Source organism: Nomascus leucogenys, chromosome 5 (genome assembly GCF_006542625.1).
Source record: "Nomascus leucogenys isolate Asia chromosome 5, Asia_NLE_v1, whole genome shotgun sequence".
Taxonomy (NCBI): domain Eukaryota; kingdom Metazoa; phylum Chordata; class Mammalia; order Primates; family Hylobatidae; genus Nomascus; species Nomascus leucogenys.
Window position 1 is genome coordinate 10575378 of NC_044385.1, and position 27944 is coordinate 10603321.

The window sequence follows — 27944 nt, forward strand, 5'->3', positions numbered from 1 at the left end:
TTTCCTGACTTTTTAATGATTGCCATTCTAACTGGTGTGAGATGCTATCTCATTGTGGTTTTGATTTGCATTTCTCTGATGGCCAGTGATGATGAGCATTTTTGCATGTGTCTGTTGGCTGCATAAATGTCTTCTTCTGAGAAGTGTCTATTCATATCCTTTGCCCACATTTTGATGGGGTTGTTTTTTTCTTGTAAAGTTGTTTGCATTCTTTGTAGATTCTGGATATTAGCCCTTTGTCAGATGAGTAGATTGCAAAAATTTTCTCCCATTCTGTAGGTTGCCTGTTCACTCTGATGGTAGTTTCTTTTGCTGTGCAGAAGCTCTTTAGTTTAATTAGATCCCATTTGTCAATTTTGGCTTTTGTTGCCATTGTTTTTGGTGTTTTAGACATGAAGTCCTTGCCCATGCCTATGTCCTGAATGGTATTGCCTAGGTTTTCTTCTAGGGTTTTTATGGCTTTAGATCTAACATTTAAGTCTGTAATCCATCTTGAATTAATTTTTGTATAAGGTGTAAGGAAGGGATCCAGTTTCAGCTTTCTACATATGGCTATCCAGTTTTCCCAGCACCATTTATTAAATAGGGAATCCTTTCCCATTTCTTGTTTTTGTCAGGTTTGTCAAAGATTAGATGGTTGTAGATGTGTGGTATTGTTTCTGAGGGCTCTGTTCTGTTCCATTGGTCTATATTTCTGTTTTGGTACCAGTACCATGCTGTTTTGGTTACTGTAGCCTTGTAGTATAGTTTGAAGTCAGGTAGCGTGATGCCTCCAGCTTTGTTCTTTGGCTTAGGATTGACTTGTCAATGTGGGCTCTTTTTTGGTTCCATATGAACTTTAAAGTAGTTTTTTCCAATTCTGTGAAGAAAGTCTTTGGTAGCTTGATGGGGATGGCACTGAATCTGTAAATTACCTTGGGCAGTATGGTCATTTTCATGATATTGATTCTTCCTATCCATGAGCATGGAATGTTCTTCCATTTGTTTGTGTCCTCTTTTATTTCATTGAGCAGTGGTTTGTAGTTCTCCTTGAAGAGGTCTTTCACATCCCTTGTAAATTAGATTCCTAAGTATTTTATTCTCTTTGAAGCAATTGTGAATGGGAGTTCACTCATGATTTGGCTCTCTGTCTGTTATTTGTGTATAAGAATGCTTGTGATTTCTGCACATTGATTTTGTATCCTGAGACTTTGCTGAAGTTGCTTATCAGCTAAGGAGATTTTGGGCTGAGATGATGGGGTTTTCTAAATATACAATCACGTCATCTGCAAACAGGGACAATTTGACTTCCTCTTTTTCTAATTGAATACGCTTTACTTCTTTTCCCTGCCTGATTGCCCTGGTCAGAACTTCCAACACTATGTTGAATAGGAGTGGTGAGAGAGGGCATCCCTGTCTTGTGCCAGTTTTCAAAGGGAATGCTTCCAGTTTTTCCCCTTTCAGTATGATATTGGCTGTGGGTTTGTCATAAATAGCTCTCATTATTTTGAGATACATCCCATCAGTACCTAATTTATTGAGAGTTTTTAGCATGAAGAGCTGTTGAATTTTGTCAAAGGCCTTTTCTGCATCTGTTGAGATAATCATGTGGTTTTTGTCATTGATTCTGTTTATATGCTGGATTACATTTATTGATTTGTGTATGTTGAACCAGCCTTGCATCCCAGGGATGAAGCCCACTTGATCATGGTGGATAAGCTTTTTGATGTGCTGCTGGATCCAGTTTGCCAGTATTTTATTGAGGATTTTTGCATTGATGTTCATCAGGGATATTGGTCTAAAATTCTCTTTTTTTGTTGTGTCTATGCCAGGCTTTGGTATCAGGATGATGCTGGCCTCATAAAATGAGTTAGGGAGGATTCCCTCTTTTCTATTGATTGGAATAGTTTCAGAAGGAATGGTACCAGCTCCTCCTTGTACCTCTGGTAGAATTCGGCTGTGAATCTGTCTGGTCCTGGACTTTTTTTGGTTGGTAGGCTATTAATTATTGCCTCAATTTCAAAGCCTGTTATTGGTCTATTCAGGGATTCAACTTCTTCCTGATTTAGTCTTGGGAGAGTGTATGTGTCCAGGAATTTATCCATTTCTTCTAGATTTTATAGTTTATTTGTGTAGAGGTGTTTATAGTATTCTCTGATGGTAGTTTGTATTTCTGTGGGATTGGTGGTGATATCCCCTTTATCATTTTTTATTGCATCTATTTGACTCTTCTGTCTTTTCTTCTTTATTATTCTTGCTAGCAGTCTATCAATGTTGTTGATCTTTTAAGAAACCAGCTCAAGGTTTCATTGATTTTTTGAAGGGTTTTTTGTGTCTCTATTTCCTTCAGTCCTGCTCTGCTCTTAGTTATTTCTTGCCTTCTGCTAGCCTTTGAATGTGTTTGCTCTTGCTTCTCTAGTTCTTTTAATCGTGACGTTAGGGTGTCAATTTTAGATCTTTCCTGCTTTCTCTTGTGGGCATTTAATGCTATAAATTTCCCTCTACACATTGCTTTAAATGTGTCCCAGAGATTCTGGTATGTTGTGTCTTTGTTCTCATTGGTTTCAAAGAACATCTTTATTTCTGCCTTCATTTCATTATGTACCCAGTAGTCATTCAGGAGCAGGTTGTTCAGTTTCCATGTAGTTGAGTGGTTTTGAGTGAGTTTCTTAATCCTGAGTTCTAGTTTGATTGCACTGTGGTCTGAGGGACAGTTTGTTATAATTTCTGTTCTTTTACATTTGCTGAGGAGAGCTTTACTTCCAACTACATGGTCAATTTTGGAATAAGTGAGATGTGTTGCTGAGAAGAATGTATATTCTGTTGATTTGGGGTGGGGAGTTCTGTAGATGTCTATTAGGTCCGTTTGGTGCAGAGCTGAGTTCAATTCCTGGATATCCTTGTTAACTATCTGTCTCAATCTGTCTAATGTTGACAGTGGGGCGTTAAAGTCTCCCATTATTATTGTGTGGGAGTCTAAGTCTCTTTCTAGGTCTCTAAGGACTTGCTTTATGAATCTGGGTGCTCCTGTATTGGGTGCATATATATTTAGGATAGTTAGCTCTTCTTGATGAATTGATCCCTTTACCATTATGTAATGGCCTTCTTTGTCTCTTTTGATCTTTCTTGGTTTAAAGTCTGTTTTATCAGAGATTAGGATTGCAACTCTTGCTTTTTTGTGTGTGTTCCATTTGCTTGGTAGATCTTCCTCCATTCCTTTATTTTGAGCCTATGTGTGTCTCTGCATGTGAGATGGGTCTCCTGAATACAGCACACTGATGGGTCTTGACTCTTTATCCAATTTGCCAGTCTGTGTTTTTTAATTGGAGCATTTAGCCCATTTACATTTAAGGTTAATATTGTTATGTGTCAATTTGATCCTGTCATTATGATGTTAGCTGGTTATTTTGCTCGTTAGTTGATGTGGTTTCTTCCTAGCATCGAGGGTCTTTACAATTTGGCATGTGCGTGCAGCCGGGTACTTGGTGCCAGAAGTCAGAGCCCCTTGGGGCTCGCCCCTCCACCTCACCGGGTCAGTGAAAACATGATCAGAGTAGTGTTATTTCACCAGCGGCCTGCAAAGGCTGGTGGACCCCGTCCTGCCCCCTCGCGGGGATGGGGTTGGGGGCAGTGCCGGGCACCTCCCACTTATTCTACACCTCTCATGTCTCTTCACTGTGCCAGACTAGAGTCAAGCTCAACAGGGTCTTCTTTCCCCGTTGATTCTGCCAAGCCCATTTCCTTGGCTGTGGTTTTGCTGGATAGTAGGTATGGACAGTAGGAATCTTGTTCATCCATTCATGCGTGTCACTAATTAGATGACAAGGCATTTGGCTACCTTAAGAGATTCATAGTTACTCCCACCGTTTACCTGTGCCTCATTGAATTTCTTCACTTTGACATTCAGAGCACTGGGCAGAAATCGCATCACGTCAACACCCATCGCAGGCCTTCACATATTCATTTCTTCTATAAAGTATTTTTACATTTATCATTTTTCATTCTGACTTCCATGGCTCTAATCACTGTCTTCCATGTAGACAGTATCAAATTATTGACACCTCATTGCTACTCACTATTCTCATTCTTGCCCACCTCCACATTAATAACAACATATTTTTCCAAAACAAGTTTCATTATGCTCAATCCCCTTCTTCAAATTTCCAATGGATTTCCCCTGTCTATGTAATAGGTGCTAACCTTTTCAATGGCACAGAAGACCTTTTCAACTTGGACTTGTTCTACCTTTTATCCATCTTAATCTCCAGCCACATTCTGGAAGGCATCCTTTGTTACAGTTACACTGAATTCCTTAACCTTCAGCATGTTCACTCTTACATATTTTTGCTTCTTCTCATCCTCTGCCTAGAATGACCTCTCCTAAAAATGTACCCCAAGAGCTCCTATTTTACAGTTAGTAATCAAACTAAATGTTACCTCTTCTTTGAGCTTTGGCTGATCCAACCCATCCAACTGAGTTGTTCTTTCATTTATGTTACTGGAGTATTCCATACGTACCACTACTGTAGGTGGCATGGTTTCAGATCTTTAAGTCCATTCATTAGCTCACCTATGAGTTCAATGATTCCTGCAATGTGTGTAATCTGGCATTTTTTTTTTCTATAGACCTTTTATTGAACAGGGCTTTTATTGAATAATATACATATGATAACTAAAGAGAAACACTTTTTAATTATTATGTTACCCTTGTGACCTGAAAGACATTTTCAAGCATGGCTATCTTTACTTGAAAGAATGATTTATTTGATTCATATCAGTACTAATATACTGAATTTATTTCAGAATAAATAAATGCTATGTCCTAATAGAAAATAATACAAATATAATACTAGGAATGAGTTTTATTACCTTTATTCTTCCCAACTCAAACTGGAAAACATTGGGACTTGTAGCTTGTGCAAAAACCGCAGGAAATAATTTTGTACTCGGCTCCACCTGAAATACACAAATGAATTTAATAATGTTAGTAATGAAAGAAGACAAGAGAAAAAATATTTTCTTTCTAACAACAAATGAATACTTTACAGAAGGAGCCCAGAGATTTTCCTTCCTTGCATATTGATTGATGTGCTCCTTCAAGAATTAGAGTATTTCATTACTATGTGAACACTGCTGGGGGAACATACTCTGTTTACTCTGAAGGGCTTATGGCATTGTCATTACTTAACAGAAGTAAACATACATAATTAATTCAATTTTTTCCATTTTCTTTTAATTCCTAATTTACTGTTTTTTAATTGACACATTGTAGATATTTAATGGGATACAATATGATGTTTTGATACATGCATACATTGTATAATGATCAAATCAGGGTAATTAGCATGTCTATCACTTTGAACATTTTTCATTTCTTTGTGAGGACATACAAAATCCTCTCTTCTAGTTATTTTGAGATATACAATACTTGATGATTGACTATAGTCACCCTACTGCCCAACAGGACACCAGCACTTATTCTTCCTTTCTAATGTTAACTCTATAGCCATTGGATATCCACTCCCTCTCCCCCACTTTCCCCTACCCTTCCCAGTCTCTGATAACCACTATTCTATTCACTACTTCCATGAGATTAACTTTTTTCGATTCTACCTATGAGTGAGCAATGCAGTATTTTCCTTTCTATATCTGGCTTATTTCATTTAACACAATATCCTTCAGGCTCACCCATATTGGTGCAAATGACAGGTTCTCATTATTTTTTATGACCAAATAGTATTCTATTGTGTATACATACCACATTTTCTTCACTTATTCATCCATTGATGGGCACTTAGGCTGATTCCCTATCTTGGCTATTGTGAATAGTGCTGTGATAATTATAGGAGTGCAGATATCCCTTCCACATACTGATTTCATTTCCTTGGGATATATACCCAGTACGGGGAATTCTGGATCATATGGTAGTTCTATTTTTAATTTGTTGAGGAAATTCCATACTGTTTTTCATAATGGCTACATTTATTTACATTCCCACCAACAGTGTATGAGTTTCCCTCTTCCTCAACATCCTTGCCAATGCTTATTATCTTTTGTCTTTTTGATAATAGCCATTTTAACTGGAATAAGGTAAGATTGTGGTTTTGATTTGTACTTTGCTGATGATTAGTGATGCTCAGCATGTTTTCATATGCCTCTTGGCCATTTGTACGTCTTCTTTTGAGAAATCCTTATTAAGGTCTTTTGCCCCCTTTTAAATCAGATTGTTTGTTTTTACTATTGTTGTTTGTGTTCCTTATATATTCTGGATATTGATCCCTTATCAGATGTATAGTTTGCAAATATTTTGCCCCATTCTGTAGGTTGTCTTTTCACTCTGTTAATTATTTCCTTGGCTGTGCAGAGGATTTTTAGTTTGATATAATCCCACTTGTCTATTTTTGCTTTTGTTGCCTGTGCTTTTGAGGTCTTGTCCAAAAAATCCTTACCCAGCCCAACGTCATAAAGTGTTTCCCCCATGTTTTCTTCCAGTAGTTTCATAGTTTCAGGTCCTACATTAATCCACCTTGAGTTGATTTTTGTATATGGTGAAAAATAGGGGTCCAGTTTCATTCTTCTGCATGTGGATATTCAATTTTCCTGGTACCATTTATTGAAGAAACTGTCCTTTCCCCAATGTGTGTTCTTGGCACCTTTGTTGAAAATTAGTTGGCTATGGATAGATGGGTTTGTTTCTGGGCTCTCTGTTCTGTTTTATGGGTCTACATGTCTGTTTTGGTTACTATAGCTTTGTGGTATAGTTTCAACTCAGGTAGTGTTTTGGTTACTGTGGCTTTGTGTATTTTCAACTCAGGTAGTGTGATGTTTCCAGCTTTATTCTTTTTGCTCAAGATTGCTTTGGCTACTTGGGGTCTTTTGTGATTTCATAAGAAATTTAGAATTTTTTTTCTATTTCTATAATAGAATAATAATGTCATTGGTATTTTGATAGGGACTTCACTGAATCTGTAGATTACTTTTTGTACTATGGACATTTTAATAATATTAATTCTTCCAATCCATCCAATCCAACAGCATGAGATATCTTTCCATTTATTTCTGTCCTCTTAAACTTATTTCACCAATGTTTTATAGATTTTAGTGTAGAGATCTTACACCTCCTTTGTTAAATGTATGCCTAGATAACTGATTATTTTTGTTTTTTTGAGATGGAGTCTCGCTCTGTCACCCAGGCTGGAGCTCAGATCACTGCAACTTCTGCCTCCTGGGTTCAAGTGATTCTCCTGCCTCAGCCTCCCCAGTAGCTGAGATTACAGGTGCCTGCCACCATGCCCGGCTAATTTTTTTGTATTTTTAGTAGAGATGGGGTTTCGCCATTTTGGCCAGGCTGGTCTAGAACTCCTGACCTCAGATGATCCACCTGCCTCGGCCTCCCAAAGTGCTGGGATTATAGGCATGAGTCACTGCGCCCAGCCGATAACTGATTTTTAAAGCTATTGTAAATGAGATTGTATCTTGGTTTTTTTTCTCAGAGCATTCACTACTAGTGTAAATAAATACTGATTTTTGTACATTGATTTTGTATCCTGCAAATTTACTGAATGTATTAGTTTTAACAGTTTTTTAGTAAACTTTTAAAGGTTTTTATATATAAGATCATGTCATCTACAAACGGAGACAATTTGATGACTTCTTTTCCAATTTGGATGACTTTTATTTCTTTTTCTTGCCGAATTATCTGGCTAGCACTTCTAGTATTATGTTGAACAGAAGTAGTGAAAGTGGGCACCTTTGTCTTGTTCCAGACCTTAGAAAAAAAAGCTTTCAACTTTTCCCCCATTTAGTCCTGGGCTTTTCTTTGATGGAGACTTTTCATTATTGATACAATTTCCTCACTCACTATTAATCTGCTCAGATTTTCTGTTTCTTCATAAGTCAGTCTTGGTAGGTTGTATACATCTAGGAATTTATCCATTTCTTCTAGGTTATCCAATTTGTTGGCATAGGATTTTTCATAATATTTTCTCATTATCCTTTGTATTTCTGTGGTATAGGTTGTAATGTCTTCTTTTCAATGCTGATTTTATTTATTTGAGTCATCTCTTTCTTCCTCTAGCTAAAGGTTTATTGATTTTGTCTTTTCAAAAAACCAACTCTTTGTATCATTGATCTTTTGCATTGTTCAGTCTCTGTTTTATTATTGTTCCAATTTTTATTATTTATTTACTTCTATTAATTTGGGGTTTAGTTTGTTCTTGTATTTGTGGTTTTTGGAGGTACAATATTAGGTGGTTTATTTTTTACTTTTTAAATGTAGGCATTTAATACTGTAAACTTCCCTCTTAGAACTGCTTCTGCTGTATCCCATGGCTTTTGGTATGTTGTGTTTCCATTTTTGTTTGTCTCAAGAAAATTTTTAATTTCTGTTTTAATGTTTTCATTTACCCACTGGTTATTAAGTGGCATGTTGTTTAATGTCTATGTATTCATAAGGTTTCCTCAGTTCCTCTCAGTATTGATTTCTAGTTTTATACTAGTGTTATCAGAAAACATATACGATATCATCTTAAATTTTTAAAGATTTATTTTGTGGCCTAACATATGATCTGTCCTGGAGAATGCCCCATGAGCAGTTGATAATACTGTGTATTCTTCAGCTATACATCAGTTGCACAGAATGTTCTGTAAATGTCTAGTATGTCTCTTCAGTCTAGAGTGCAGTTTAAATCTGCTGTTTCCTTGATGAATTTCTGTCTGGATTATCTGCTGTTGCTGAAAGTGAGGTGTTGAACTTCCCTACTATTGTTGTATTGAAGCCTATCTCTCCCTTTAGATAAAACATACATCATATATTTGGATGCTCCAGTGTTGAATGCATATAAATTCACAATTGCTATATCCTCTTAATTGATCCTTTTTTATCAAATAATGACCTTCTTTGACTCTTTTTCACATTTTTTGAATTAAGTCTATTTTATCCAAGTGTGGCTACTTCTGCTCACTCTCAGTTTCCATTTGCATTGAAAATCTTTTTCCATCCCTTCACTTTCAGGCTATGTCTGTCCTTACAGGTGAAGTGAATCTCTAGTTGGCAGCATATAGCTGAGTCTTGCTTTTTAGCCATGTAGCCACTCTATATATTTTAATTGGGCAATTTAATCCATTTACATTCAAGGTTATTATTGATAGGTAAGGAATTATTCTTAACATTTTGTTCATTGTTTTCTAGATCCTTCATTTCGTTACTTCTCTCTTGCTTACCTTTGTGGTTTGGTACCTTTTTGTGGTGCTAAGCTTTGATACCATTCCCTTTCTCATTAGTGTGACTGCTGCAATTTTTTCTTTGTGGTTACTATGAAACTAAGATAAACAATATTGTAGTTATAATAGACTATCTTAAGCTGATACCTTTGGTCGCATAAAAATACTCTGGACCGGCCAGGCGTGGTGGCTCATGCCTGTAATCCCAGCACTTTGGAAGGCCAGGGTGGGTGGATCATGAGGTCAGGAGATCGAGACCATCCTGGCCAACATTGTGAAATCCCATCTCCACTAAAAACACAAAAATTACCTGGGTGTGGTGGCGCATGCCTATAATCTCAGCTACTCAGGAGGCTGAGGCATGAGAATTGCTTGAATCCAGAAGGCAGAGGTTGCAGTGAGCCAAGATCATGCCATTGAGCTCCAGCATGGTGACAGGGCAAGACTCTGTCTCAAAAAAAAAAAAAAATACTCTGGACTTTTACCCTCCCCTCACAAGTTATATTTCTGATGCCTTGATTTACATCTCTCTATATTGTGTGTTCCTTAACAACTACTTGTAGCTGTAGTTACTTTTAACAATTTTGACTTTTAACCTTCATACTAGAGTACTAGAGGTTTGAAAGATTTGGCATAGCACCATTTCAGTACTGCAGTATTCTGAGTTTGATTTAAAATTTACTTCTACGAATGGGTTTTATACTTTTTCGTGTTTTCATGATAGCAATTACCATCCTTTTGCTTCCAGGTGTAGCACTGCCTTAGGCATTTCTTCTAAGACAGGTCCAGAGGTGGTGAATTCATTCTGCTTTTGCTTATCTGTGGAGTACTCTATTTTTCCTTCATTTCCGAAGGATAGCTTTGCTAGACATAGTATTCTTGGCTGACAATTGTTCTTTCAGCACATTGAATATATCACCTCATTTCCCTAGCCTTCAAGGTTTCTGCTGAGAAACTTGCTGATAGTCAAATGGAAATCCAAGTATTGGATTTGACTTGGTGCTATTCTCTCACTGCTCTTAGAATTCTCTCTTTTTCTTTGATATTTGACAGCTTGATTATAATGCAGTTTTGAAAGGACCTTTATGGGTTGATTCTCTTGAGATCCTTTGAGCTTCCTGGATCTGGATGTCCATACCTTTCCAAAGGCGTGGAAAGTTACTAGTCATTATTTTGTTAAACGTTTTCTGTGCCTTTCTCCATTGCTCAGTGGCATCCCATAAATTCTATAGGCTTTTTTCCTTCTTTCTTATTTTTATTTCTTTTACTCCCTCTGGATGGGTTATTTCAAAAGACCTGTCTTCAAGTTCATAAAGTCTTTCTTATTCTTGATCTAGTCTGTTGTTGAAATCCTCAGTTGTATATTTTATTTCATTTATTGAATTCTTGAGTTACAAGATTTCTGTTTAGTTCTTTTCTACTACATGTATTTCTTTGTTAAATTTCTCATTCAGATCACGAATTGGTTTCCTGATCTTTTTGAAGTATCTGCATTTTATTGTATCTTACTGAGTTCCCTTAAGATCATTATTTTGAATTTCTTTTCAGGCATTTTGTAAATTTATTTTGGGGAGGGGGATCTGGCACTAGAGAATTATTGTGTTCCTTTGGAGGAGTCATGCTTCCTTCCATTCATGTTTCTTGTGTTCCTTTGATGTCTGTTCCTCTGGTAAAATGGTAGCCTCTTCCAACTTTATGAAGTAGCTTCCGTAGGAAAATATTTTTTCCCGTAGATGGTTTCTAGGGTACTGGTTGGGTAGGATACACTGGTTTTGGTTCTGGGTGGATGCAGTAGTGTAGTATCTGTGCGGATTCTTCAGCTGTAATTTATGTCAGCAGCATCTGCAAGTGCCTCAGTGGTCTGGCTACAGGCATTTGTGGTGGTGATTGTGCAGCTTTGTTGGGGTAAGGCCACCAAGGTGGTTCTCAGGTCACAGGAGTGCAGTGGCTGGGACAGCTATGGGGAGGGCTTGCTGGGGGCAGGTCTGCTTAGCTGGTTTTCAGACCAGGGGCACATGTACATGTGTCTATTTTACTTTTTGATCTTACAAACTGTGTTTTCCTTTAATGGGGGAAAAAAGTCTTCCTCCCTAGAAGCCTAATATCATCACTGACCACGTACCTGATAGTATGTGCTCAGTTCCTTGCCATTGGCAATGAACGTGAGCAGCCCGCTGGCAGCATCCACCACACAGCCAATCTCCAGTCCATTATTGTTGCGTCCTTGCCCGGGGCTCATGCTCTCACCCGCACATACCATATAGCAGTTGCTGCGTTTGATGCTGAATTTCAAAAGAACATTTTTATCTTTGTACAACCACAGATAAAAGAGAAAGCAGGTATATCTTGCAAACTAACTAAATTATGCTGCGCAAGCAACAAGCTCATGCTGTAATGGGAGAGGTGCACAATGGGCCCGATTCTGTGATTCTGAGCAAAACTCCATTGACTGCAGTGGACGTTCTGAATCAGGTCTTATACGTCTCTACATTTCACACCTAATGAAGACAGGCCAACAAGTTGGAACCAAGTAAGAACTGACCTGCACCTTCTCTCCAAAAACTCAAACCAAACTAGACCTTTTTCTGGGTTCAAAAAAGTTTAACTATTTAAAAATCATCCAAATTTGTAATTTTCATCTCATGGATTTTTTTTTTTTAGTTTTTTTTTTCTTTTTTTTTTACACTTGTTCTGAAATGAGAAGCATTTGTTTCCAAACACTATCAAAGTCCTTAGGCAAATTCTACATAAGCCTTCAGTGATTTGATATATTTAAAATTTGGCTAAAATTTTGCCCCTTTCTGGACAATTCCCAGTGATCTGAGAGACAGACTTAATTAGAATCTGCAAAAAAAAAAACCAAAAACCAAAAAACAAACAAACAAACAAAAACCCAGTGATGTTAACCACAAATGCCACCTGATTTTCACCTTCCCTAAAGCTTTTACTAGAGATGGTAACAAAGTTCAGTAATCTGAGCCTTATTAGCATTCTCTTTCTCTGCCACTGTACAGTTAACATATTAACAAAACCAGCAAAAACGCCTAAAGCCAGTCAAGTAGAAAGGAAAGAACAAAAAGGCTGAGATAAATCAGTTTTTGAGTAATCAAATGTAGGCTGCATTTCTTCACACTATGTACGTAAAATCCAATGACCCTTCCCTATCTTCCATTTCCTCCAACAAAATCATCTTTCAGTTATCCCATCCCTATATTGACTTCTTTACTTATATCGTTGCCATCCCTGAAAATTAAGTGTGGCCCCCAAAGAATATTCTTGGAGACGTGGTTTTTTTGTCCCAAACTTATGTAAAGAGCTCTTCATTAGAGATTTTTTCTGGGCCCCCATTGCAAATGCTAAGTCCATTATGCTTCATATGTTACAACCCAAGGGCAGGAAAGTGAGTTTCCCAAAAAATGATGGTGCAAGTATAGAAGAAAAGCAACATTATAAAAGACTCTTTCTGAGACCTGTCACAGCAGATCAGAGAGGATGCATGGGCACAAAAGGTAGAAGCCAATGGTCAGATCTTCTCTTGTCTTATTCTGCAAGGAAGATGGCCTTCTTCACTTTTTTGAAGGTTTGGTTTGAGTTTGGTTTGTTTTACAAATGAAAAAAAGATGGCACAGAAAGTGTAACTGACTTACCCAAAGCCACACAGCGAGTCAATGGCAAAGCTGAGGAAAGAACCCACTTCTCCTCAGTCCGAGTTCAAATGCGTCCACCTGGTCTAAACTACCAGCCCACATTGTCTTCACAGTTTTCTCCCCACCACATAGCCAGTTCCCAAAATCTATAATCAAGTCATTGGTTAAAAGCCTCACATTCACCCATCTCTCATCCCTAAAACAAAGGCTAAGTATTGGTAACCCAAGCTGTAGTCATGTTCCCTGAAGGAATATATGATCATTACCCCAAAAGGTTGCACTGCTCTTACTGTACAAAGTTTGCACGTTTAATACATTTAGATTCCTTACTGGTTTGTATGAGTAACAAAAACGACATTGATATTAATGGCTTGATTATATTGTTCCTATAAATAGAAATATCTTGGTCACAAAATACAAGGAAAAGGAATAGCTAGGTTCACCAATATTTTTTTCACATGTCATTCTTGCAAAAAAATTGAGGAAAACCAACCTTTCATGCACTTTTCCTTTTTCATCTCCTAGAGTAACTGTTACTGTGCGAACTCTGTCCAAGTCAAAGCCTGTGTCATACTGATGGAAATCTGATGTAATCCAGCCCACCCAGACGTTAGCAGGTTCTTGTCCAGGAAAGATTCTCACTGAGTAATAGTACTGTGAAGAGAGCAAAACCGAATATTGGCAAAGTCAAACTAAACAGAACAAAACTTGGATCTGCAATCCTAACCGTGTCTAAGTCTGTGAATGACTTAAGAATTCACTTCTTGGCTTAAAACTGTTTGGGTGAATGAAAATATTGTAGGCACAAAGGACTAACACTACAAACTAAGAAACGTCTTTTACCAGAGATCCTGAATTAAATAAGAAATAACAAGAAAGAGAGAAAAGACGTGACCTAAGTGCTAAATGATTTAAGTCTTTTGATGCTGGTGAGCATATGTGCGTGTGTGCTACATGTGTGTAATATACACACATACATATATATGTACATATATACAGTATACGTATGTAATAAAGTCATGAATCCATTAAGCATAGGGAAGCTTCAAATTCTTCAAGCTTATACATGTATACAAATCTATGTTCACTTTTTGTTTTTTTTGATGGACTCTCACTCTATCACCCAGGCTGAGGTGTAGTGGTGTGATCTCAGCTCACTGAAGCCTCTGCCTCCCGGGTTCAAGAGATTCTCCTGCCTTAGCCTCCCAAGTAGTGGGACTGCAGGTGTGCACAACCACACCCAGTTAATTTTTATATTTTTAGTAAAGATGGGGTTTCACCATGTTAGCCAGGCTGTTCTCGAACTCCTGACCTCAGGTGATCCACCTGCCTCGGCCTCCCAAAGTTCTAGGATTACAGGCATGAGTCACTGCACCTGGCCAGTGTTTGGGTTTTTATACTTGTCACCCATCTTTTTGCATATTCTTGGCCTTTCCTTTCTCTGACATATAACATTTTGGCACTTTAAGCTCACTTTTTCTTTTTTTTTTTTTTTTGAGACGGAGTCTCACTCTGTCGCCCAGGCTGGAGTACAGTGACACCATGTCGGCTCACTGTAATCTCCGTCTCCTGGGTTCAAGCAATTCTCCTGCCTCAGCCTCCCTAGTAGCTGGGATTACAGGCGCCCACCACCACACTCCACTAATTTTTATATTTTTAATAGAGACAGGGTTTCACCATGTTGGCCAGACTGGTCTCGAACTCCTGACCTCAAGTGATCCATCCACCTCGGCCTCCCAAAGTACTGGGATTATAGGCTTGAGCCACTGCACCCGGCCTAAACTCATTTAGACATAGTTCAGAGCATGTGAACATCAAACTCAAATATGGGAGCACTCTACAATGAACACAACTAAATATTTTTTCAATGTAGCATTTTAGGAGAAGTAGCTTTGAGAATTTAAAATAGAAGAGAGCAAAGCTTGATCTCTCACAAATTATGATAACTGATCTTCCTTTAGACAATTCAGTAAGATGAAGAAAATCATATGTAGTTGAAAAATTCAAGAGTAATTTACAATTTTGTCAAGGACCAGGATGGCAAAATTAAGATTAGGCATGCCATTAAAAATATTTTTCCTAGAATAGCTCTTGAATTGCATAATATCCATCATAATACATAAACGTTTTTCAAACTTTCGGTCCCCAAAATATATCCAAAAATAGAAACAGACATTTTAAAAATAATGTTACTAAGTATGATGAATCAGTATGTGTTATTGGAGATGTAAAGCATAATTAGTGACAAATAGAAATAAACGACAAAAACTGCAAGCTCATACCGTGGATGTTTGCATCAAGAAATCATAGTCATCCCGATCATCAGCCAGGACATCTTCGGTGAGTCTTGCCGAATGGCTTGTGCTGTAATCTGGCTTTGTTCTTCTAAGCAAAAATCTGAAATATTTTAGAGGACTAACAATAAGCGACATTAAAATGTTCTGTCTACTTCAAATATGAGCATATAATCAACTGAGTTGCCTTAAACCTGGGCGATTTTGCTTCCTGGGGGACATCTGGGAATATCTGCAGATACATGTTTTTGGTTCTCACAGTTTGGGGGATGGAGTGTTACTGGCATCTAGTGGGTGGAGGTCAGGATGCTGCTCAGCATCCTTCAATGTCCAAGGTGTGTCCTCAACAAAGAATTGTCTGGCCTAAAGTGTCAATAGTGCTGAGACTGAGAAACTCTGATTTAGTATAAGAAAGGATGTTAAAATAACTTGCCGCCTTCACCATAAAAAATACTATTTGGAGAAAATACTCTGCAAGTTTCAGGCAAGAATGTAAATACAGACATCTTAAAAAGTAACTCTTGAGATAGATTGCATCTACACTAACAAATTAGATGACTAACAGGTTGCTTAATGTTTCCCTATAGCATCCTTTGCACAAAGAGGAGGAGAAGAAGAAGGGGTAGAAGGGGGAAGAGGAGGAGGGGAGGAGGGGGAGGAGGAGGAGGAGGAGGAGGAAAAAATTTACACTAGGAGACCCTTTACTCTGGACTGTAACCCTCCTCACATAACTACCAGTTTCAAATCACAGCGTATAAATTAGTAACCTTTGTTTCAGACGAGAGGGCTTTTCCTGGGCGTAATCTTTGTGGTTATTAAACTCTGGTTTAGTAGCTTCTTTGTCTTTGTCAACACGATCGGGCACTAGATGGCCATGAGCTGTCTTCATCAGAACCTCAAAGTCAGAATCAGCATCATAATCTTCCAAATCATTCTTGGGCCCAAAAAGGCCAGCCCCAGAGAGCCCTCCAGCCACCGTCTTGGAGAAGACCTCCGCGCACTCGATCGGCATGCTCAGGCGATAAAACATGATATCAGTGTTGCTGTTCTGAGAACCAAAAGACTTCTGAGTGACCTTTAAACATGGGGAACTGTCTATGGTGCCGTCTATTCTGGTCACCTAGCAAATGAAGAAGCGATAGTTCACATTCCAATCACCACGGTCAATTTCCTGATTCTAAAGATGACTAAGTCATGTCACGTTCTCAGAATCCCAAATGCGGTCCACATATGGCATCATTTTGTAAGAGATGATTAAACAGATTACTGTGCTATGGATATAGTCATAGAGTTCTGCTTCTGTTTCTAAAGATGGTTTCGGAAATTTATCTTATAATTCTATATATTCAGATTCAGCCTGACATTGCCCATACATAAAAAGGAAAGTATTTTTCATCATTCTAACAAGCTACTTGTAACATATCTAATATGAGAACGGATGTGGTTCCCTTTGTCTTGATCTTTCTTCTAGCTAAAGAGCTTGATGCGTACAAACCCCAGACACAGTCTGAGCTATAGACTTCTTCACACATAGCTCAAGGTAAAAAAAAAGAATTGAAAGCAAAAATTTAAAAGTTTCCCATCCACTGATAGCTGGTATAAAGTAACATCTTTGCTTAGATTCCACCACTATATAACACATCAAGGTCATCATTTTAAGTAAGTCACAATAATTGTCTAAGCAGAAGTTCCTGCGTATAAAGATATTCTTTTCCTGCTTTTTAGAAATGGCCTGATTTTTAAAGAAAAAGCAAACCTCTATATGTTCATGGTTTGATGGAACTTGGAGAAACTGAGGAAGCCTCTTGCTCAGCCACATGGTAATATCCCTGTTTGTATTAACGGCAAATGGTTCATAGCCTTCTTGTAAGCCACAGATGGTGAAATATTTCAAGGTGCTGACATCCTTTCCAAAGTTCATCCTACCCACTTGAGCCACTCCAAGGCTACACACAGGTATGAATCCTGGGAAGAAAAAAAAAATCAAAAGTTTTAGTACCATTAGCATATTATCCTGTCAGTATGGAATTATCCAACATATTGTTCCAGGACTGAACTTTGTGAGAGCTGTCACCCTAGGGTGAAAAAAGTAGTGTAATAAAGGGAACAATGACATTAAATATTACCCATAAGGGTGAGAAAACCAGGATTTGATCTTGACATTATAATTTACTAGCTGTGGGCCTTAGATAAATCCCTTCTGTCATCTCAGACTTAACTCTGTAAGATGAAGTAAATGCTATGCAGCTCCTGGTCCTCCAGGGATTCTAGAGATATGCACCCTGCAGTCTCCTTGCTCAGGAGTGCATGTACTGTCTCATATAGGGAAAGTGAGAAGGAACTAAGTGCCAAGGGATGTGGTTCATTTGCCTTGCTCCTCCTTCTGGCTAAAGAGCTTGATACGCACTAACACCAGACACAGTCTGAGCTATAGATTTCCTCATACATAGCTCAAGAAAAAAAAAGAATTGGAGGCAAAAATTTAAAAGTTTTCCATCTACTGATAGTTGCTTTTGATCGTTGAAGAAAATTTTGGATTTTTTTCTGGAATAAACTGGATCTAAGCATGGGGGAAAAATACATGTTTAATGTATGAAGCATGTATTTATGCATGAATGAGGTATATTTATAATGCACAAATTATATATATATAATCATATTTATATGCAATAGCAATGAACAATAGAGCAAAAACCAATAAAATATTCATAAGCTCTTCCCATGTGTGTCAGAGTTAGCAAATCTTTCCTCTTTTGAACAAAAAGGGGAACTATACTAACTTTGTTAATTGTTTTTTTGAGCTCTTTGGAATTGATTGGCAAGACAATGAATGAGATGGTATTTTTTGGAAAGGAGATGAGATTTTTGTTTTCACGAGGGTATGAGATGATATTCTTCAGGGATGGGTGTTTATGTACTTTTTTTTTTTTTTGAGATGGAGTCTCATTCTGTCACCCAGGCTGGAGTACAATGCTGTGATCTTGGCTCACTGCAAACTCTGCCTCCCATGTTCAAGTGATTCTCCAGCCACAGCCTCCCAAGTAGCTGAGACTACAGATGCACGCCCTCCGTCCAGCTAATTTTTGTATTTTTAGTAGAGATGGGGTTTCACCATGTTGGCCAGGCTGGTCTCAAACTCCTGACCTCAGGTGATCTGCCTGCCTTGGCCTCCTGGAGGGCCAGGATTACAGGTGTGAGCCACTGTGCCCAGCCTTCATTTTTTCCTATAATGTTTTACATGAATGTTCGAGTAGGCAGCACACTAAAAACGTCAGTATTGGAATGCAGACTACAAATTAGATCCTCTAATTTGTAGAGCATAAAAGCGATGGATCCTAATAAGCCAATAATTTTGACAAGAATTGTAGTTAGCTCTGTCATTATGATTTACACACTTTTCTCTTACTGAAATTAGTGGCAGTGAAAGCAGTATATAACCCCCAAAATAGCATAAGATGATAAAAATTACATCCAATAATTCATAATGATTTCACCCAGTTTGTATGCATCAACATATAGTCAAATGAATAGCTGTATAACAGTGCCATCAACCAGGAAAAAAGAACATAACCAGCTGTGTTCAAGGAAGGGTAAATGATGAATTTCTAGTTAAAACTAAAAAAAATTGCAGCTGTATCTGCAGCTGTGACAGCTCTTAAAGCTATAGTCAAGAAAAGTTGTTTTAAACAAGTGTCCCCAAAGAAATAAAATAAAAAGCATGGTGTAAATACAATAGATCTCAGAGAGCTTGAACTGCATTAGCAGAAATTAGTAAATCTAGCACCCATTTAACATAAAGTAGGAGATACCAAGATAGAAACATCTCCTCAAATGGTAAACATCTATTTCTTTTCTGATCACTTTATTCACAGAAGGAGTTCCTAGCCTACATGGAAAGTTATTGGATAGCTGTAAATATCTGTATAGTTGACCTTTGGGTATTTGTTTCACTAATACCTAAACTTTTCTGCATATTTGAAATACTTTCCTTTAAAATATTCAGTGTCTAGTAATATGCACAAATATTTATGTCCTAAACTGTTTCCCATAGCTACGTTTACAATTCTAGAATACTGTTTTGATAATAAATATACTTTTTTTCGTGAGATGAACATTATTCAGCCTTTGAAATTTTGGTTTTCAAAGGCCCACTAATGCATAGGAAAATACGCCAAGTAATTATTATTTAAAGAAAGAAGGATAACATATGGTTTATTTTTAGATAGGAAAACACCAGTAGGGTTTTTATTTAAAAGCTTCAGAATAGTGGAATTTTTGGTAATTTTGTTCTCTATGGCTCCCAATTAAACAAATTTTCCTCAACGTATATATTTTATTATGAAAACAAGCTTTCATTTTTAAAATTTTATTTAATAAAATGGGACAAACCCATATCTTTCCCATAAACAAATTTGTAAGAGTGATGTGGACATAAAATGGCCCAAACAACATATTGTTTGAGTCCTGACACTCCATGTTGGTAGGTGGTGAATTCAGTAATGCAAACCCTCCTAATCAACTTAAACTAGTACAAGATTTATGTAGAACAATTTGGTAATATGTGTTAAGAAGCTTTCAACCATTCATTCACTTATTCGATAATTCCTCACTAGGCAACTACCATGTGTCTGAAAGTAGAGGTAAAAGATGACTAACACAGATCCAGGGCAAAAATGTGCTCATGGTCTAATGACATAGAAAGAAAAGAAGTTATACTGGCCAGGTGCGGTGACACCTGTAATCCCAGCACTTTGGGAGGCTGAGGCAAGTGGATCACTTGAGGCCAGAAGTTCGAGACCAGCCTGGCCAACATGGTGAAACCCTTCTCTACTAAAAATGTAAAAATTAGCCGGGCGTAGTGGTGGGTGGCTGTAGTCCCAGTTACTTGGGAGGCTGAGGCAGGAGAATCGCTTGAACCTGGGAGGTGGAGGTCGCAGTGAGCCTAGATTGCACCACCACACACCAGCCTGGGCAACAGAGCAAGACTCTTTCTCAAAAAAAAGAAAAAAAAATGTTGTTATACTGAAATAGCATACCATCCATCTAAGCAGTCACTGTTCTAGGAGCAAAGGAAGCATGGAGAGATGGGAGTCAGGAAGGTTTTGTAGCAGAGTTAACATCTAAGAAGGTGGCAGACAGATATTACTATGAAGTGTTTAAAAACACAGAGTTCTAAGTCCAATAAACCAGGATTCATGTCTTAGCCCAGCCACTTCTTAGCTATTTGACCTTTGGTAAGTTACCTAAATTCTCTAAGCTTTAATCCTATCTTCTGTAACACCTGCCCCTTAGGGTTATAGTTTTAAAGTTAGATCTTATATGTATACTGCTTAGCAGGGATGCTCAGTGAACTAAATTTTAAATGGAAAAAAGGTAAAAAAGAGAAATTAATCTATTCCTGAGAATGATTGACTATGATACATACATAGGATTAAATATGTGCAGCCATTAAAAGTCATCTTTAAGGCTTAACAAAATAAACTGTAGAGAGAGATATAATTAATATGGCAAAATAAAAATAATTGACAATCTCAGGTAAAGAATATATAGGTGTTACCAAAGCATTTTTTTTTTGCAGTTTTCTGCAGGGCAGATATTTCTCAAAATAAAAAGTTGATTTTTAAAAAACCAAAAATGTATGTTTGAAACGTTTCTATGCCTTTGGACAAAATTTGTAATATTAAGTTAAAAAGGGGGTGATGGAAAATTATTTTTACAATATCATCTCAGTTCTTTAAGTAGGAGAGATGCATTAAAAGTGAATTTTTTCTCTGTATAGTGGGAATGTTTGTAATTTTTAATCACTTTCATTATATTCCTGTGTATTTTCCAAATATTCAAAAGCAATATATTACTTTTAAAATAAATAATTAAATACATGCCATTTTTTCATTAGTTTATAGCAATTATACCAGTAGATGGTATTCCTATTTATTGCTTTACTGTTTTGGTCCCCTTTAAAGGAATGTATTTATGCAAGTACATCCACAAGTAGAAACTAGCATATTTTTTTTTCTCATTTTAAGTGAAGCAGAACTTAACAGGAAAAATCAAATCATATTCTTACTTCTGAAATTGTGGTTTTAATAATCTATTATAACAAAACAACCAATATTTCTAGAAACTACATTTACTTTTAAAAATTAGCCTATACACAGCAGAAACAACTACGTGGCAATGGGATCGAGGAAGACAGAGTGGAGAAAAACTACACGTACTGTTCAGCTGCCACACAGAGAAAGGGCCAGGCCTCCGTCACCTCCCTTTGTTCAGTACATGGCAAAGTATCCTGCATAATGAAGAGGCCGCCAATAAATGAAATTCCCAGCACACATGGCTCCATGTTAGTAGTTAATGTTTCCTGATGTTTCATCTTGGTGAACCCTTACAACCATCCAATGAGATAGGAATCGTTATTACCATTTTCCACATGAGGAAACCAAAATCTTAGTTTAAATCACTTGCCCTCAGAGCTACTAAGTGACCAGAAAATAAATCCAAGTCTGGTGGATCCCAAGGCCCATGCTTTAACCTAGGGCTCAGCAAACTCTATAAATGACTACAGAGAAGACATTTTAGGTTTCATGGATCATACGGCCTCTGTTGCAACTCCTCAACTCTGAGCTATAGTGCAAAAGCAGCCATAGACAGGATGTAAACAAACAAGCGTGGTGGTGTTTCAATAAAAGTTTACTTAAAAAAGCAGGGCCAAGGCAGTGGTTCATGCCTGTATCTGTATCTGAGAGGTTGAGGCAGGAGGCTCGCTTGAGCCCAGGAATTTGAGACCAGCCTGGGCAACATGGCGAGACCCTGATTCTACAAAACAAAACAAAACAAACAAACAAACAAAATTAACAAATTAGGTTGACTCTGGGCACACTGCTTAGGAGTTAGCTTTGTTCTTCAACGAGCTATTTTAAAAAATTAAAAATTAGCTGGGCATGGTGGCATGTGCCTGTGGTCCCAACTACTTGGGAAGCTGAGATGGGAGGATCACCTGAGCCCAGGAGTTGAAGACTGCAATGAACTATGATCACTCCACACTACTCCAGACTAGGTGACAGAGCGAGGCGAGACCCTGTCTCAAAAAAATAAACAAAACAAAACAAAAACAAAAGCAAAAACAAAAGGTGGTGAGCTGGATTTGGGCCTTAGTTTGCCAATCCCTTTTCTAAGTTACTGTTCTACATTGTCTTCATAGAGTATCAGGTGTCTCCATTCAGCAAAATATTTAATGAACACCTACCAAGTGCCAGGAACTGTTCTACACACTGGGAATATAGCTGTGAACAAAATCAAAAATAACCCCTGACTTTCTGGAGTACAACTTTGAATACAAAAGACAGATAACAGGTAAATAAAAAACTAGTTACCATTGTATACCACTGTATACATCACACAGTGTCAGAAAATGATAAATGCTATTAAGATGGAATGTTTGGCACAAATTGAACAAAACAGGTTGATAAATGACATCACTCTTAATCATCACTCCATAGCGAAACATAACTGGGGTTCGATTCTTTATTAGCATGAAGTAGGCAGAACACACACAAGTATTTCAACACAATAAAACAGATTTCCACAAAATCATGCCTCTCCCCCAGCACATGTAAAATATGGGTCCCACCTTCCTGCCCTTTGTGTTCTTGATCTTCTATCCAGTTACCTTAATTGACACCCTGCACATAACAGAGCCTGATGATATATAAGGGAAATTTTCATTCTAGCAGTGGATCTTAAATTAGTGCATATGAGCCCAATCAGTTACTTGGGCCTGAGCCAGGCCCACCCTAACTATTTGCAAATCTGTTAGAAGAGTAGCTACAACTTATGGCTAAGCTGCTTCCTCCAACAAAAGACAGATGGCTTCAGCAAATTTTAACTTTCTGTGCTGATGAGCCTCCCTGCTCCAGAGCAGAGGGGAGGGTGATGAGCACGCAAATCCAGCCAAGGAGCTGGCAGTCCCAAAGATGTAGGGGCAAAATACAGCCTTGAAATCTCTGTTTGGGGCTACAATAAAAGGACGATAAAGCAGATCACAAGCATACCAGCTTTTCCTAAGAATAGATTATTTCAAATTTTAACATTTCTGAAATACAGTTAGGAATCCATGTATTAAATATATAACCCAAACCAAATGGCCAAAAAGCAGATAAAAATGACCAATATTATACGAAGATGTAAATTCACATTTTTTGATCAAAAGAAAAGGTAACAGCAAGCTGCTTGTGGCCTACTATGTGCCATATAATACATAAGCACTTTTGCCTATATTATTTAATATTAATCCCACTTTTTCAGATGAGGAAACGACTAAGATGTTAAATCATTTGTCTAAGTTTCTATAGGTAGTTAAATGGATGCTAGAATTTGAATCAAGAAGGCTGAGAAGGACAATCTACAAAATGGGAGAAAGTATTTGCAAACTGTGTTTCTGACAGAGGTCCTAATATCCAGAATCTACAAGGAACTGAAATAACCCAACAAGTAAAAAACAAATCACCCCCAGTTAAAAAATGGGCAAAAAAACATGAACAGATACTTTTCAAAAGAAGACATACAAGCAGCCAACAAACATGAAAAAATGTTCCCATCGCTAATCATCAGAGAAATGCAAATCGAAACCACAAAGAGATACCATCTCACACAGTCAGAATGGCTATTATTAAAAAGTCAAAAAAGAACAGATGCTGACGAGGCTGTGGAGAAAACAGAATGCTTATACACTGTTGGTGGGAATGTAAATAAGTTGAACCACTGTGGAAAGCAGTTTGGAGATTTCTCAAAGAACTTAAAACAGAACTACCATTCAACCCAGCAATCCCATTACTGGGTATATACATATATCCAAAAGAAAATAGATCATTCTACCAAAAACAGAAACACTCACTCATAGGTTTCATCCCAGCACAATTCAGAACAGCAAAAACATGGAATCAACCTCAGTGCCCATCAACAATGAACTGGATAAAGAAAATGTGGTACATATACATCATGAAATACTATGCAGCTATAAAAAATGAAGTCATGTCCTCTGCAGCTACACGGATGCAGCCAGAGGCCATATCATAGCACCCAGGAACAGAAAGCCAAACACTGTATATTCTCACTTACAAGTGAGAGCTAAACGCTGGGTACTCCTGGACATAAAGATGGATGGCAAAAATAGAAACAGGGGACTACTGTGGTGGGGGGACAAGGGCTGTAAAATTGTTGGGTGCTATATTCAGTATTTGGGTGAAAGGATCAATTGTACTACAAACCTCAGCATAACACCATATACCCAGGCAACAAACCTGAACACATATCTTCTGAATCTAAAATAAAAGTTGATTTTTTTTTTTTCAAGAATGCTAGCCAGACACTGTGGCTCACTCCTGCAATCCCAACATTTTGGGAGGCCGAGGTGGGCAGATCAGCTGAGGTTAGGAGTTTGAGATCAGCCTGGCCAGTGTGGTGAAACTCCGTCTCTACTAAAAATACAAAAAAAAAAAAAAAAAAATTAGCTGGGTGTGGTGGTGGGTGCCTGTAATCCCAGCTACTCAGGAAGCTGAAGCAGGAGAATCGCTTGAACCCAGGAGGTGAAGATTGCAGTGAGCTGAGATCATGCCACTGCACTCTAGCCTGGGCAACAAGAGCAAGACTCTGTCTCAAAAAATAAAATAAAAATAAAAATAAAATAAAATAAAATAAAAATAAAAAATAAAGAACTCTGAGAGGGAAGGTAAAACACAAACAGAAAAACACTTGCCTTCGATTTCTGGAATTTTAGAACTGAACTAGATAAGAAGAGATCATCTCTAATTTGTGCTTTTATTTTAAGGAAATGAAAACAGGCTATTTGCTCAAGGTCACACAAGAATCATTTCAGAATTGGGTTGTACTTGGATTCCTCTGCTACGGAAGTCGGCCTCACAGTCCTGATTTCTTCCTTCCTCTGACAAGTGTTAATTTCTAATTAAGGAGATTCCCAATAATAAGTTACTCTCCCAGGTCTGTATCATGATAGGAGGTTGCACAAAGGATGCTGGTGACAGGAACTTCAGCTGTTATGGTAAAGCCAGGCGGGTGGGTTTGGGGACGGTACAGACCTACTAACCTTAATTCACACCATGTTGAAAGCCAGTCTTCTGGATAAGCCACCCATTTCCATCAAATAATCTAACTGCTGCAATATTTCAACTGAAGGTACAAAGCATACTGTAGGAACAAACTAGCAGTTCTATATCCTGGCTTCTTTTTTTTTTCTAAAACAGCAGCATGATAAAATCAATAATGGAAAGTTTTCCCTGCCTCTCTTTTTCATTTTCTTTTCTGTCTACAGCTATACAGCTATTTTAATTACAAAAATATTCTGGTTTTCTTCCAAGGAAAGGAATTCCACAAGTTCTGAGAGGACCAGGAATTCAGTTTTACTCACACTCCTTTCAGGTGGCAAATACAGACTCAAAAGCATTGTTTCTGGATTTGATTATAACCATCACAGACCTCTGAGATGATCTTTACTTGCAGAAGAGCTGAGAAGCTTGAAATGGGTGACACAAGATATGTATCCACAGCAGACATTGTAGAATGTGGTAATCTCCAAACATAAATAACCGTTCTTTTACCATTAACTATACATCAAGATTTTAAGTGACTCTCTCACTTATTTTTAATTAAGGATATGGTTAGCTCTTCAAACTACTGATAACGCTCTTCCCATAAGAATAAATTGAGAATAGTACTAGCTTAGTAGAGGATACAAGAGTAGAAGGGGTGGTGTATTGGTCAGCTCAGACTGCCATAAGAAATGATCACAGACTGAGTGACTTAAACCACAGAAATGTGTGATCTCACAGTCTGGAGGCTGGAAGGCCAAGATCAAGGTGTCAGCAGGCTTGGTTTCTCCTGAGGTCCCTCTCCATGGTGTGTAGATGGCAGCCTTCTGGCTGTATCCTCACATGGCCTTTTCTCTGAGCACAGTCAACCCTGGTGTCTTTTCCTCTTCTTATGAGGACACCAGCCATACTGGATTAAGGCCCCACACTATTACCTCATTAACCTGAATTACCTCTTTAAAGGCCCCATCTTATCTAAATACAGCCACATTGAGGGTTAAAGCTATGCAACTCAGTCCATAACAGGTAGAATGGAGACATGGTTTGTATTCAGAACGCTGTATCTGCCAGCAGACACATGTCCTCCAAAGCCATGTGTGTGGAGCCCCAGGGAACACGGAAATAACCCCTCATTGGAAGAATCTGAATTCTACTTTATGTGGAAATTCATTTCATTACCCCTTAAGGCATTTCTTCATTTTTTTTTTTTTAAAAGCATTGTTGGGGCCTGGTGCAGTGGCTCACACTTGTAATCCCAGCACCTTCGGAGGCCGAGGCGGGCAGATCATCTGAGGTCAAGAGTTCGAGACCAGCCTGGCCAACATGGTAAAACCTCATCTCTACTAATAAAACAAAAACTTAGCCTGGTGTGGTGGTGTGTGCCTGTAATCCCAGCTACTCAGGAGGCTGAAGCAGGAGAATCCCTTGAACCTGGGAGGTGGAGGTTCCAGTGAGCTGCAATCACGCCATTGCACTCAAGCCTGGGCAACAAGAGCGAAACTCCATCTCAAAAAAAAAAAAAAAAAATTGTTATGATTTCACGTGGCTCTGGAGGAGCCAAGCAGAAGCAGAGTGAGACATGCAGTCATCCTCACAGTCGTAAGAATTAGCCCATAGCACCTAAGTTCTTTCAGCAGATGAGCACATGCTTCACATCAGAGAAGACGCTGTGCATGGTTTTCCCTATGCTGTCAATATGCTGGGTAAATCAGATATCATCGGCGTTTCTTCACTGACATTCCTTTGTCTTTATTGTTTTTTTCCAACTCTATTGTTGCTGGTTTTCTTTTGCTTTTCTTACACTGAAGTTTGACTTATGTACATATTGGGTATGACATATTCTGTAAGGGAATCTGGAGTTTATACTATGTGATAGTTAAGAACAAGCTTTGGTAGAACAGGCTAACAACCAAACTGAAGAACGAGTGAAGAAGGGAATACATTTAGGTGAGAATATGACATGTTAATTAATTATTGACTTAATTTTAGGGAGATTTAGTATAATTTTAATACAAATTAGGTTTAATATAGGAGCTCAATAATGCACTTTTTTCCTAATAAATTAATAATAGTTTTTTGGTCCATGGAAATTTGCCCTAAGAGTGTGCTTTAAGAAGTAAATTTTCCCCCAGTGCAGCGGCTCATACCTGTAATCCCAATACTTTGGGAGGCCGAGGCAGGTGGATCACCCGAGGTCAGGAGTTCGAGACCAGCCTGACCAAAATGGTGAAACCCTGTCTGTACTAAAAATACAAAATTAGCCGGGCATGTTGGCACACGTCTGTAATCCCAGCTACTCTGGAGACTGAGGCAGGAGAATTGCTTGAACTCAGGAGGCGGGGGTTGCAGTGAGCCAAGATCACGCCACTGCACTTCAGCCTGGGCAACAAGAGCGAAACTCTGTCTCAAAAAAAAAAAAAAAAAAAAAAAAAGAAGAAGAAGAAGTAAATTATCCTCACATGGCAAGGAAGAGAGCACAAGGGAAAGAAAAAGTGCAATTTATTATTATCTGGTATTTGGGACTCAAGTTCTGATTTTTTTAATTGGTAAGCTGGGCTAGATCATAAATGAACCAGAAGATTTGCTTCTGTTTCTCCAGAGACTTAGAATAAAAGGCACTGGTTGGCCTTCTTAGTTGTGTTTTTTTTTTTCCCTCTAAGCTGATAGCCCTTAAGATGTTACTATTCTAATGGTACAAA

At 38.0% G+C, this 27944-nt stretch overlaps 1 protein-coding gene across 6 annotated transcripts in view; it reads right to left on the reverse strand.

Moving 5' to 3' along the window:
• RYR2 (ryanodine receptor 2) overlaps positions 1–27944 on the reverse strand; it is a 787631-nt gene that overhangs the window by 226556 nt on the left and 533131 nt on the right. For 4 of the 6 annotated variants that reach the window (XM_030812626.1, XM_030812624.1, XM_030812628.1 and 1 more), the window contains 7 exons: positions 16899–17107; positions 15910–16262; positions 15131–15245; positions 13342–13502; positions 12849–12878; positions 11324–11483; positions 4849–4935 (listed from right to left, as the gene is read on the reverse strand). In XM_030812626.1, coding sequence (XP_030668486.1) covers positions 4849–4935; positions 11324–11483; positions 12849–12878; positions 13342–13502; positions 15131–15245; positions 15910–16262; positions 16899–17107 — 1115 coding nt within the window. The remainder of the gene's footprint in view (positions 1–4848; positions 4936–11323; positions 11484–12848; positions 12879–13341; positions 13503–15130; positions 15246–15909; positions 16263–16898; positions 17108–27944) is intronic. The other 2 variants (XM_030812625.1, XM_030812627.1) reach the window with 1 other exon arrangement.